This window comes from Hemitrygon akajei, chromosome 18, assembly GCF_048418815.1.
Source record: "Hemitrygon akajei chromosome 18, sHemAka1.3, whole genome shotgun sequence".
In the NCBI taxonomy this organism is placed as follows: Eukaryota; Metazoa; Chordata; class Chondrichthyes; order Myliobatiformes; family Dasyatidae; genus Hemitrygon; species Hemitrygon akajei.
In genome coordinates, this window is record NC_133141.1 from 15,225,238 (window position 1) to 15,238,751 (window position 13,514).

At 43.1% G+C, this 13,514-nt stretch overlaps 1 protein-coding gene across 2 annotated transcripts in view; it reads left to right on the plus strand.

Annotated features, from left to right (window-relative positions):
• The window catches only part of LOC140741132 (receptor tyrosine-protein kinase erbB-4-like), a 138,778-nt gene that overhangs the window by 42,423 nt on the left and 82,841 nt on the right, over positions 1–13,514 (plus strand). For both annotated transcript variants that reach the window (XM_073070942.1, XM_073070941.1), the window contains exon 2: positions 11,521–11,672. In XM_073070942.1, coding sequence (XP_072927043.1) covers positions 11,521–11,672 — 152 coding nt within the window. The remainder of the gene's footprint in view (positions 1–11,520; positions 11,673–13,514) is intronic.

Here is a 13,514-nt window from a genome sequence, read left to right on the forward strand (position 1 = left end):
TGTGGTGAGGTATGAAGTGCTATGGTGGATAGGGTATTGTAGTTGAGCTACTTTAATCTGGCCCATGCCTTTCATTTTCGTAGTTTGACACCATCTGGCTTAATGAACTGGGTGTGCACTAGGACACATAATCAGTAATGCAACTTGGGGTCATTGGGTGTTTAATCATTAGACATCCTCTCCGAGGCGATCCAGACAGGGTTGATCAGGCCCTGCTTATGTTTATCCCATGGACCAAAATAATGAGAGATTCACAGGCGTCAGTGGGGATGTTGCATTTCTTTGAGGATATCCTTGATTTATTTCCCCTCTGTCCAGATGAAAATCCCCTCCCTGCCACAAAAGAGCTCAGGATAGTGTGTCTGTTTTGGAAGTTCGGCATGCAAATAATATGGCCTGCCCAGTATAGTTGATTGAATGCACCTAGGGCCTCAATGCTGGGGTCATTGTCCTGGGAAAAGACATTGATGTTGATTTGCTTATCCCTTGAGTGAATTTGAAGGATTTTTGCCAAGCCAGTGGTGTAATTGAGGTGCTACACTTTAGGTTGTATACAGTGTGGGATGATTTTGCCTGTCAGCCAGGGGCGGTGCAGCAGCTGGGAAGGAGAATGATGGATTACAGTGAGGAAGGAGTGCCGCAATGAAGAATTTACAGAGCGAAACAATTTCACCAGGACTGTTATAGGCTGAACTTGCCTTCAGTGAAAGAACTTCAGAAGCTGGGGTGGTTCAACCACTAACAAGATAATTCAGTGGCTTCTTTACAGAAATATTTAAATGTCAGGTGAATGGGTCATTTTAGAACCCCACTGGATACAGAACAAAATTCTTCAGCAATACACAACAAATAATTTTGTTTCTGGATTAAAGGAGTCTTGTAATTTTGATGGAGATGAAATCTATCCAATGATAAGAGATAGTGAAAGAGTTTTCCCAAGTGTGGAGGGCTTTGTAAACAGTGGATATACAATAGAAATGTTCATGGCTCAGGATGATCAATGTTAGTTGCTTTGAAAGATTTGAATTTAACCCTGATTGTAGACTTGTCTCCCACTCCATAGACTAAAGCATAGAATTTGAGCTAATCCCCGGTGTTGATACTGAGAAAGTGCTTTATGTTAGAGATGTTGTCTTTTGGCTGGGATCTTGACCTGAGCCCCACTTGCTCTCAGTTGCTTGTTCAAGATCCCTTACCATTATTTTAAGATAGAGCAAGGGTTTCCCTACACCAGTGCCCTCGCGCCTATATTTATCCCTCAATCAATGTCACAAGGATGAGGTTGTGGAATGCACGATAGAAGTGCTGATTAGGCTTTCTGTTCCTAGTGTCCACTTTACGGCTGGATAAGATAAGCATTCCATTCTAGAGTATAAAAGCAGAAATTGCTGAAAATACTCAGTGGATTAGGCAGCTGCTGGGAAAAGAGAAATAGGATTACTGTTTCAAGTCAAAGACTCTTTGTCAGCATTCTGACGAAGGGTCCTAGACCTAAAATATTAATTTTGTTACTCTTTCCAAATGCTGCCTTATCCAGTGAGCGTTTCCACCATTTTCTGTTTTCATTTCAGATTTCCAGCATCTGCAGTTTGTTGGTTTCCATTCTCTCGTGTTCCTTTAGTAGAAAAAATTCTTCATTGAAAGCTTCAGCGATTCTCCACTGATGCTGCTGCGCTGGGTGTGGGATGTCACCTGCTAAATGTGAATGTTGCAACGATTTCACAATGATAAGCTATCCTCTGCATGGTTTAATATTCATCTTTCCCAAATGTTGTTTTTCTCTCCGTGGAATGCACAACAACCCATAATCATCTTACTTGTTAGCCTCATCACTTTCTTAACAAAACACATTTGTTGGGAAAGAACAGTTACAAAGGAGAAGGGCTGACTGAGTGTGTTCAATGTGAGAACAGAATGAATAGTGGGCACAGACAGAATGGCAAATCTGGCCAGTAACAGCGCAGATGAATAGCACTCAGTTAAGCACCTTCCACTGTTCTAAGCTTATGATGTCCCTTTTCCTATTTTCTTCTCCTGCCCTCTCCAGCAAATACTGCTGCTGTTGTGGGATTGGATCTGGGACTCTAGGTGGGATCACTGCATCTCACCAAGCATTCCCAGCCTTCCACTGACCCTTTCTTATTGCACCAGTAGAAATGACTTTCCATAATAAGGTTTTGTATGTACTGCACTTCGAACAAGGGATACTGTTTGTGGCAAGATGTTGAGGGGTGAGATTTTCTGGCATCCTGTCTGTAGCCACATGTGATGACAACACAATTAAAGCTGCGGGCATCTGAAATGCCATGTTCTTCTTCAAGAGGGGGTGGCAATGGAGAGGGAAGGGATAGAGACAAGTGTGGAAAGGGGCTGTTCTCCCCACCAAACTCGTGCCATCAAGAACCACCTGTAAAAATTCCCCCCACATTCCCATCAATCTGCTCCTGATTCTACCACTCGCCTACACCAACAGCAAGCAACCAATCAACCGAACAATGTGCACATCATTGGGGCATGGGAGGAAGCTGGATCACCCGGAGGACATCCATACAGTAACACAGTCAGCACGGGATGTCAGGATCAAACATGTGTAGTTGGAGCTTTGAGACACCGCACAGGCAGTGAAACTTGACTGTGAAGGGAAGGAAGAGCAAACTTGCTCTTCACCGCCTGGAACTCTGACCTGAACAGTTGCTGCACTTTTTCTCTGCGGCAGTTTATTTGGACCATTAGCCGTTGATAAACTATTTATTGACTTGCTAATCAGTGTGGTTTGAAACTGGATAAACAACTCATGATAGTGTGCTTGGAAAAACAATCTATCTTGTTGTTAGGATTACATCAACACGCATTCCAATGCTACTTACAGTTACACCTTTATGAAAACCTTTTCAAACGGCATTTGCTTGTGGAAATGAAAACAATTAAAAAAACAAGGTTGCTTTTTTGAAAATAAATTGACAATGGAAACTTTACATTTTTGGGCAAGGGGGAGACTATTTGCAAAAATTGGGGGTTGGTCCACTTTTCCCAGATGTTGCCTTCCAATGTCAATATCAAGCATTTTACAGCAGGATAGTACAAGTGATTTCATCATTGGCTTGAACCACAGAAGGGTTGAATCTATTTGTACACACCAACCTGAGATACTGCTGATCTGGGGTCAGTTTTGGCTTTGGCTCTTGCTATTATAATATAGCTTCAGAATGCCATGTCGGGTTTTCACTTCATCGGTTTAAGCTAGCTTGTCGCCCAGCCACCAGAGGCAAGAACATAGTGAGAAGTCTTGTTTTAAAACACAACAGACTGAGGTTTGGCATGAGAGAGTCAGATGGCCACTGAAGGAAGTGACAGTTGTGGTGTGAATCCTTTAGCTTGTACCTTCTCTTTTAATTGGTTCATCCTTACACCAGGACCTGGAAACTTGCTTGGAAACTCCCTCAGAGGGAGGCACTGAAATGATTACTGCTGAGTCACTTGAACCAGGGAAGTTTGAGGGTCACTGATCTGTTAGGTGCTGGGTGATCTCAGCAATGTTAATGCCGATGCCAGCCTCCGAGCCCTTCAACCTTAAAGAGGAGCATGAAGAGGCCCTTTGGTCCCTCAAACTTGCTTTCTCATTCAAAAAGATCACAACTGGACATTTTCCTTGTCCAACCTGCGAGCCAAACTCCTTATCCCTTGATTTAAGCGCCCACGAATCTATTGATCTCAGTCTTGAATGTATTTGAGCAGAGAGCAACTGTGGGGAAATGAAGGTTCACAACCCGCTGAGAGAACCTGTCTGCCTGCTCAGTTCGAAATGATTGCTCCTCATCATTGGACTTTCCAGTCAGGGCAACAGCTCCCAGCATCACACTCTGTAGGATCTGAAATGTTTTCATGGATTCACCTCCAATGACAGAGGTGAGAAGTTTGTTTGTTATTCCAGTGACTCCCACAGTTAAGTTTGTGTGTCTGAAATCCATTGAGGTTTTGCAATGACATTAGCTCTTTCTCTCCAACTGTTGACCTGCCGGTCAATGTAACATTTCTTCACATCAAGTATATTCATCACCACAAGCAGTGTTCAACATTAGTCCACCCAAAAGAATAATTTTCTGGTTGCTTCCCGCTATCATGGCTCTGTGGCCTTTGACCCAGAAGGTAGTAAGTTTAAATCCCTCCACAGAAATCTAAGCATTCAAATATTCTGCTGAGGGACTCTGCCCTATGGAACCATGGAACCATATCCATCCCGCAGTTGGACGTGAATGTTCTTAAAGCACTTCTTCAAGGAAGAGCAGAGGGATTTGCCTGGTCTGTCAGGCACATTTATCCATTAACCTTTGCCGCTCAAAACCTATTGCCTAGTCAGTATCAGACTGCAGTTTGTGGAATCTTGCTGTGTGCAAATTGGCTGTCAGCATTGTGACAGTGACTCCAGCTCAGAAGAGCTCATTTCTTTAAAACATTACTGAGTGTTCTTGCTGTGAAAGGTGCTATAGAAATGCAAGACCTCAGCAGGCTGTTTACATGTGCAGGCCCCAAGTCCGAGTGTTGACTCTTGGTAGTCTCAAATGAACAGAGCTGTTGTCACTCTGTACAGTATGGCCTGGCTGTTTGCTGCAGAGCAAGGAGGGGGAGAAAAAGGGTTTGTGTTGGCACAGCCGGCTTCTGCAGTCATGAGAGCCATTTCTCCAGTCTAAGAGTTGGTGCCAATGACATCAGATATTACTGTAAATAAGTTGGAAAAGCAGACAGAAGGACCTGCAAACACCATGGAAACAAAGGAAATATTCAAGACTTTCTGAACCAGACCTTGTAAACATTTGATTCCTTTCCCCACCCCGAGCTGCCAAGTACAGGACTTATCCACTTTGGAAGACCACAGGGGCCATGTCCATCATTCCTGGAGGCTGTGCTCAGTAAAAATTTGGAGAAAGGAAGCCACTGTAATCTGTGTGCTACCAAAACTTGGATGGTGATACTGTACACCTCCTTTATAGTGTGCATTTCCAAGTTTACTGGCACCACGTAATGCTGTGCTGATCAAGAACGTGAGATTACAGGCACTGGGCAGACGTGGTTTGCAGGCAGAACTTCAACTTGCCACTGTTGTTTCCTGTAATCCTAGTTACCCAGACAATTGCAAGGGTCTTGACTTTAAAACAAATAGTATTAGTGAAAAAGTTCAGTCGTCTTTTGTTGAAGTAAAGCAGGAAGGGAAGATACAAATCCATCAAGGAAGAACTAATTTTTCGAGAGCTTTGGCGGTTAAAGACATCAGGATGAACTTCTTGGGAGTATTGTACCCATTTTATTGCTGATCTGTGGTGAGTGAATCTCCCTCTGGCTGGCATTGGGTGAGGGTAGGGTTGGAGCTGCAACAATTAGCTTCTGTGCAGGTGACCTAAGGGGGGACTTAAGAAGTTTTGGACCATCTCCAACAGGAAAGATCCTAACCATCTCCCATAGAAATTCATTCTTTTTATCATTGCCAAGTCCCTTTCCGTCATTATCCTGGGTTCACGCTGGCCTGAAACAATTGACAGACCACTTGAATACTGTGGCTTCAAGAGGCAGGACATCCTACAGCAAGTGAATTTCCTTCTGACACCCCAGCACCTTTCCACCATCTAAAAGGCACAAGTAAGGTGTGTGATGGAATACTCTCCAGTTGCCTAGATGAGAGCAGCTCCAACAAGATTTAAATGGTGGAGGAATTCAGCAGGTCAGGCAGCATCTATGGAAGGAATAAACAGTTGACATTTCGGGCTGGGACCCTTCATCAGGACTGGAAAGGAAGGGTGAAGAAGCCAAAATAAAAAGGTAGGGGGAGGGGAAGGGGAAGCAGGCAAGTGATAGGTGAGACCAGGTGAGGGGGAAGGTAGGTGGGAGAGGAGGGAATGAAGTGAGAAGCTGGGAGTTGATAGGTTGGAGGAGTAAAGGGCCGAAGAAGAAGGAACCTCACAGGAGAGGACTGTGGACCATGGAGAAAGGGAAGGAGGAGGGGAAGCAGAGGGAGGTAATGGGCAGGTGAGGAGAAGAGGTGAGAAGGGAACCAGAATGGGTAATAGAAGAACAGAAAAGGAAGGAGTAGAATTACCAGAAGTTAGGAAAATCAATGTTCATGAAATTTGATTGGTACTCCAACTAAAACCCTAAACACTGGTTTCCTTCACCACTGGCACATCACGGTTGCAATGTGTGCCATCTATAAAGTCCACTGTAGTTTCTTGTGGAGGCTACTTTGAGAGCACCAGCCAAACTCATGCCCTCTATTAATCTAGATGAGGAATGGCCTTAGATGCATAGAAACATAACGACCTGCAGGTTTCCTGCAAGTCACGCACCATTTTAACAGCAGGGGATGCGCAGTATGCAGGTTGGGAAAGGCGGAGATAATCTCAGTGTAAAAAGATTGGAAGAAATTTCCCCCCAGATTTTTAGCTTGTCCTGGAGAAATGTAATATGACAGAGTCATTATTTTTATCAGAGTAAGGGAAGAATGTTGGAAATACATGTTTCCAACTGATGGCATCTGCTGTGGACTGGCACAACAGATCCACAGCAGAGTCCATCTCCTTGGCTCTTCACTCAACCCTGGAATATCTGGACAGCGAAGATACATACATCAGGATGTTCTTCATTGACTACTGTTCAGCAGTCAATACTATCATCCCCTCAAAACTTATCAATAAGCTTCAAGACCTTGGCCTCAATACCTCCTTGTGCAATTGGATCCTTTATTTCCTCACTTGCAGACCCCAGTCAGTTCAGATTGGCAACAACATCTCCTCATCGGCACAGGTGCACCAGTGTTTAGCCCCTACTTGACTCGACTTACACTAATGACTGTATGACTAAGCACAACTCCAGTGCAATATTTAATGTCATAAGCTGAGTCAAAGGTGGTGATGGATCAGCATGTCAGAAGCAGATTGGAAATCCGGCTGAGTGGTGCACAACAACAATCTCTTACACAAGAACAAGGAGCTGATTATTGACTTCAGGAGGAGGAAACTGGAGATCCATGAGCCAGTCCTCATTGGGGGAATCAGAGGTGGAGACGGTCAGCAACTTTAAATTCCTCAGTGTTATCATTTCAGAGGACCTGTCCTGGGTCCTGCACGCAAGTGCAATTATGAAGAAAGCACTGCAGCACCTCTACTTCCTTAGGAGTTTGTGAAGATTCAGCACGAATTCTAAAACTTTGACAAACCTCTATAGATATGTCATGGAGAGTATGCTGACTGGCTACCACAGCCTGGTATGGAAACACCATTACCCTTGAACTGAAAATGCTGTAAAAAGTAGTGGATACAGCTCAGTCCATCATGGGTAAAGCCTTCCCACCATTGAACGTGCATCTCCACAGAGTATTGTCACAGGAAAGCAGCATCCATCATCAGAGAATCCCACCACCCAGGTCATACTCTCTTCTCGCTGCTGCCATCAGGAAGAAGGTACAAGAACCTCAGGTCTCACACCATCAGGTTCAGGAACAATTATTACCACGCAACCAGATGGGATAACTTCACTCAATTTCACTTGCCCCATCACTGAATTGCTCCCACAACCTATGGACTCACTTTCAAGGACTCTTCATCTCATGTTCTTGATATTTATTTATTTATAATTTTTTTTCTTTCATTTTCTATTTGCATAGTTTGTTGCTTTTGAACACTGGTTGTCCACCCTGTTGTTCCAGTCTTTCATTGATTCCATTATAGTTATTGGATTTGCTGAGTATGCCTGTAAGAAAATGAATCTCAGGGCTGTATATGGTGACATATATGTACTTTGACATTAAACTTACTTTGAACTTTTGTTTATGGTCTGGTTTGCAGAGGCTTTAGCTCAATGCATGAGGATCTTTTATGTACTGAAGGCTGGTGACTTTTACTATTTATCATGGAACAGAAATGAGCCGTCACCTTTTATTAGCAGATACTTCTAGTCCTGCCAGACGTTGACATGCAGTGATTGTGTAGATGGAGCAGTCTGACTCACCCACTGTCAGTGCCATACTCTTACCACTGAGCAGGAAATGAAGGTGCAGACCTCAGCGTACTCATTAGGTTGATATTCCCAGGGAAAGTACTTCCACAGACCCTATTGAGTGTTTGGGCTGAGAGAGGGATGAAGAATGCCCTCCACAAATATGAGACATTCTGAACTACTTCTGAAGGTCCTTTTCTGAAATGTGGTTCCTAATGCATTGCAGGAAGATAGAATTCTCACTGGCTGTGCTTCGTTTTTCTCTCCAATTATCTCAACTGTATTGCTTCTCTTAGTAGTGAAACAGCCAGCAAGAACCTCTTTGAAATAGTGGGAAAGTGGTGTAGTAGCCTGGACCAGGTGTCCAGAGTCTTGGGTGAATAATACAGATTGATGAGTTCAGAACTCGCCATACCAGCTGAGCCATTGAACTCCAGAATTAAAAAGCTGGTATCAGTAAAGGTGACCATGAAAATACCAAGTTCTGATTAAAACTGTAATTAGTTCACTAATGTCTTGAGTGAAAGAGTCATGCGGCACAGATCCTTCAGACTGTCAAGTCCTTGCTACCCATTGTACCAATGAACATTCATTCCATATACCTGCATTAGGTTCAGTGCTTTCTGTGCCTTGGTGGTTCAAGTGCTTGGCTCAATACTTCTTAGGTGTCAGAGCCTCTGTCTCCACCACCCCTTGAGACTTTGCGTTCCAGATACCAACCACCCTATGTGTGTCAAAAAGATTCCCCTCTCATCTCCTGCCTCTGCAAAATCTATCCCTTAGACCAGGGGTACCCAACCTTTTTTATGCCATGAACCCCTACCATTAACCAGGTTGAGAACCCCTGGCTTTAGACGTTACTTTCATGGAGAAAAAATTACTATTTACTCTATCCATCCCCCTCAGAATTTTGTATACCCTTTAGTGAAAGAAAGCTAGACCGTTCAACACCTTAATCCTGCTCTACCACATAATATAATCATCAATGATTTGATCCAGGTCTCAGTTCCACTTCTCTTCTTATTCCCCATAACCTTTAACTACTTTGTAGGTCATAAATCTATTGGTCTCGGCCTTGAAAGAACTTAATGACTCAGCTTCCAAAGTTCTATAGGCAATTAAGGATGGGCAATAAATGCTGGACTTGCCAGCCTCACCCACATCCTGTGGCTGAATAAAGAAAGCAATTGCACTGAATTTTTATCCAATCTTCCTCAAAAGCCTGATTCTCACTAGTTGAAGTCAGTGCTGTTAGCAGTGCTTTGGATTTAGGTGTTGTATCAAAGCATGAATGTGCCATAGCCCTGTGTGTTCCCTTTTCCTTCCCTCGCTGTCTGTTGTCTGAACTTTGAACTCCTAACAATCACTGATCAAAGTCCAGGTGTTAACGGAGATCGGCTTTGTTTTATGTCTCATGGGCTCATGGTCCAAATGCCAAGATCTTTGACGCCACTGAGCACATGTCACCACTTCCTTTCCCAAAAAATAGAGCACAAGAGGAAGCCGTTTTGATACTGTGTTTGCACTGGATCACTGCAAGTCAATCTCGTCTTCCAACCCTTTCTCTCGTAACATCCTTTAATTATCTATCCAGTTCCATTTTGAAAGGGAATCTGCTTCCACTGCCCTTCCAGGAAATAATACACAAGACTTTATGCCAACCAATTGCTTTGTCCTCTGATTCTCAACCTCTCTGTCAGTGGCAACTTTTTCTTTTCTCCATTCTGCCCTGACCCTTTTTGACTTCTCCTCTACATTCCTCCCCCATAAAATCAACTTAGTTGATACAGTTCCCCTCTCACAGAGCAGCTCCTCAGCCTGCCAATGTCGCTTCGAACAGTTGTGAATAATCAGGGTACTTTCTTTTCATTTCCAGTAGCCAGATTCAGCTCCAAATTTTAATTCTTCTGAAAATTGTTAATCAAAAAAGATTCCTGGCTGTATCCTGTCTGGTCTGGGAGTCACGAGGATACTTAATTACCTCTAATACTTTTCAGGGAATTTGTAAAAAAAAACAAGGCCCAGTGGCTGCCAGTATTTTCTCTTTTACATACATATAGCACAACACATAGTTTGATTGTTTTGTTATGAGAGTTAAGATGCTTCGTGCCAAGAGGCAGGTCCATTCTAGTTGCTGATTTTCCAGGTAGATTTGTGTTGTGGTTCAGTTACTCCTTAACAAATTGAGAAGTTTCCTACTCTTCCTCCACACAAGTGATAAATACTTTCAAAGCAGATTAGATGCTTTTGGAAAGCTGGCTGTCAGTCTAAAGGATGTGGGCAGAGTCCACAAGGGACAGCCATTTGTTTAAGAAACCATCCCTGCGCCCACCCCAATGCTGCTGGTGGCACAGCCGTGGAGGACAGACAATAGGCTCAAATGGTTTGGTGTCAGGAGGAGGAGGAGAGCTGGGCCTGCTATGTTCTGCCTCTATTCTTTAGTATCCCCTATTGGGACATGTGCATAAGTTGGCCAATTTCCTTCACAGCCACACGAGATATAGAGCACAAACATCTAGACCGATGCACCAGTGCAGTCCAAAGTCAGAGTCTGAGGTAATGGAGCCATACACACAATCTCGTCCATGGCTCATTAATTCCATTAAGGTGTGATAGCATAGTGGTTTAAGTATCCAGACAATAGCCAATGGTTTGTGAGTCTGAATCTCACCAGGATGGAGAGGGAATTTTAATTCAATTGATTGAATATTTCAAAGTTGACTGAATTTATTTTCAAAGTACATGCATGTCACCATATACAACCCTGAGATTTATTTTCTTGTGGGCATGCTCAATAAATCCATAATAGAATAATAAGTTAAATGAAAGACCACACCAACTTGGGCATTCAACCAGTGTGTCATGAAACTTTGGAATCCTCTTCCTTGAAGGACAGTGGAATAAGAGAGAATAGTTTTAAAACGTTGCAGGCTTAAAGAGCCAAGTGGCCTGCTCTTGCTCCTGGTCTTAATTTGTATTCTTGTGGGACACTCTTTAATCACCATCCCATTTTCAACATTTTCCATGGATTTGCCGACTTGAAGGATCATTTTGTCTAACTACACTGTCACTTCCTTTTGTCACCTTCAATCCCTTGACTGATCCATAGAATCCTCACCCCCAACGAATATAATTTGAATATATTAATTATCTCTCATTTGATTGGTTTCTTCATTGATTGGGTGCATTTTTGAAAGCAATTAGTGTATTCTTAAAGCAGAATGTATGAAATATTATGTTTTTATGGCAGATCTTTATTGCAGTGTGGAGTGCAATTCATGTAAATACATACAACTGATTTTTCCGAAGAGGCTTTTGGGATGTTTTATTGGTGTTGAACTTGTACTGTTCTCAGTGAGCAGCATTGTACAGCCAGCTCCGAGAGCATCCAGTGTCTTTAGGCAGGATAAGATGGGTGAGGGAAGAGGAACAATAAGCAATGCTGGCCTCTATTTAGAAAATGAACAGCATGAGATGGTCTATTATCTGATGAGGTGAGGCTCCTCTTTGCTGAATATATGTGTTTGTTTTGTCCAGTGTGTGCAGGCACGGAAAACAAGCTGAGTTCGCTCTCTGGCCAGGAGCAACAATACCAGCAGCTGCAGAAGATGTATACTGACTGTGAAATAGTGATGGGCAACTTGGAGATCACCAACATTGATGCCAATCGAAACCTCACCTTCCTCAAGGTAAGGACTAAGGGTAAAAGGCAGCTTACTTGGCACTTCATGTTGGCTTGTATTCTTCAAAAGATCCAGCTGTCCCTATCCTATATCACCTTCACATTTACAGATCATCATACGGTGGCTCCCTGGTTGTCAGTGCCTCCTGTTTAGGCTCTTAATCTTTGCTTCAAGTTGCTTCATGATCTCGCCCTTCCCTACATCCAGAACCTTTTCCAAGCATTGCAACCTTCCGAGGTTCTCATCAGTTTCCTAGTTCTGACCTTTTGCTCATCCGCCCAGCTGTGGTGGGGCATATCTTCAGACACCAGAGCCCTAAACTCTGGAATTCTCTGCTTAACCCCTTTCCCTGTCTTTCTTTAAAATGGTCCATAAAATCTATTTCAGTGTCAAAGGTCTTGATTATCTGTCCTAACCTCCTCTGGTGTCAAAATATCATTAACAATGCTCTTGTGAATCTCCCTGAAATATTTTGATCTGTTTAAGGTGCCACATACATGAAATAAGTTGTTTTTCATAACTTTAGATATCTCCACGCATACATACAGCACAGAAATAGGTCTTTGTTCATGTTGATTTTTAAGTATCCATGTTCACTGATCCTATCAATTCCCCACGTTCCCCATCAACTCTCCTCAAGTTCTGTCACTCACTGAAAGCTGTCAATTAACCTATCAAGCTACATGATTTTGGGAAGTGGGAAGGAATCTGAGCACCTGCAGGAAACATATGGTCATGTGGAAATCATACAAACACCATAGTTATTCATGATGGCACCCAGATCACTGGGGCTGTGTGATAGCAGCACTACCCGCTGCACCGCACTGCTGCCAATAGTAATTATTTTTTTCACCTAGGATTTGCACTTTCAGAATTCTCTCCCCTTGAGCTGTGGGTCTTCAGTTATTGAGTTATTCATGGCTGTGTTTGAGTGAATTTTTGGATCCTCAGAGAAATGAGGGATATAGAGATGAGGTGAGAAAATGGGCTTAAGACTTACGACCAGCCATAATTGTATTTAATGCTGGTGCAGGCTCAAGGGGCTGAATGGCTTCCTCCTGCTCTTATTTCTCGTGTTCTTTTACCTTGCTGAATTTGTGGTAATTTTCACAAATGTTCATTGCCAGAATAATCTCTGTGATGGTGTTTATAGTTGATGAATTTGTTTCTCATTTTGACTTCCTATTTCAAGCACTTCTGCCAACACAAGACCTTCTGTGTTTCCTAGAATATAACTCTTGCTATTGGTGTTAGAGTTCTGTCAAGTGCAGTGGGATTCTTTGTTTTTACAAGTTCCCTCTTGGGCCAAGGGCTCTTTGATCAGTGGATCCTGTTTTGGAAGGGAGGGGGAGATTCAGCTTGGAAGGTGGCACCAACTCATGTCAAAAGGAAATGGTGCTGGCAAGGTCCTTGTGATCTTGACATTAGTCTCAATGAATCTTGGAGAAAGAAGGCTGAGTTGGTGTGGGCATGGTAGGCAAAGCTGGGCTCTAATTTGGCTGTCAGTGTCTCAGAAACCAGAAGAGTGGTTGGGCACTTTCGCTGTACTATAGATTAAAGATTATATAGATTAGCTTTATTTGTCATATGTACATCAAAACATGCAGTGAAATGTGTCATTTATGTGAATAACCAACACAGTTCGAGGATGTGTGGGGACAGCCCATAAGCGTTGCGATGCTTCTGGTGCCAACATAGGATGCCCACGACTTAGCCGTACATCTTTGGAATGTGGGAGGAAACTGAAGCTCCCAGAGGAAACGACACGGTCATGGGGAAAGCAGACAATGGTGGGAATTGAACCTTGATCGCTGGTGTTTTAAAGCTTTACAATAGCCGTTTGCTAAA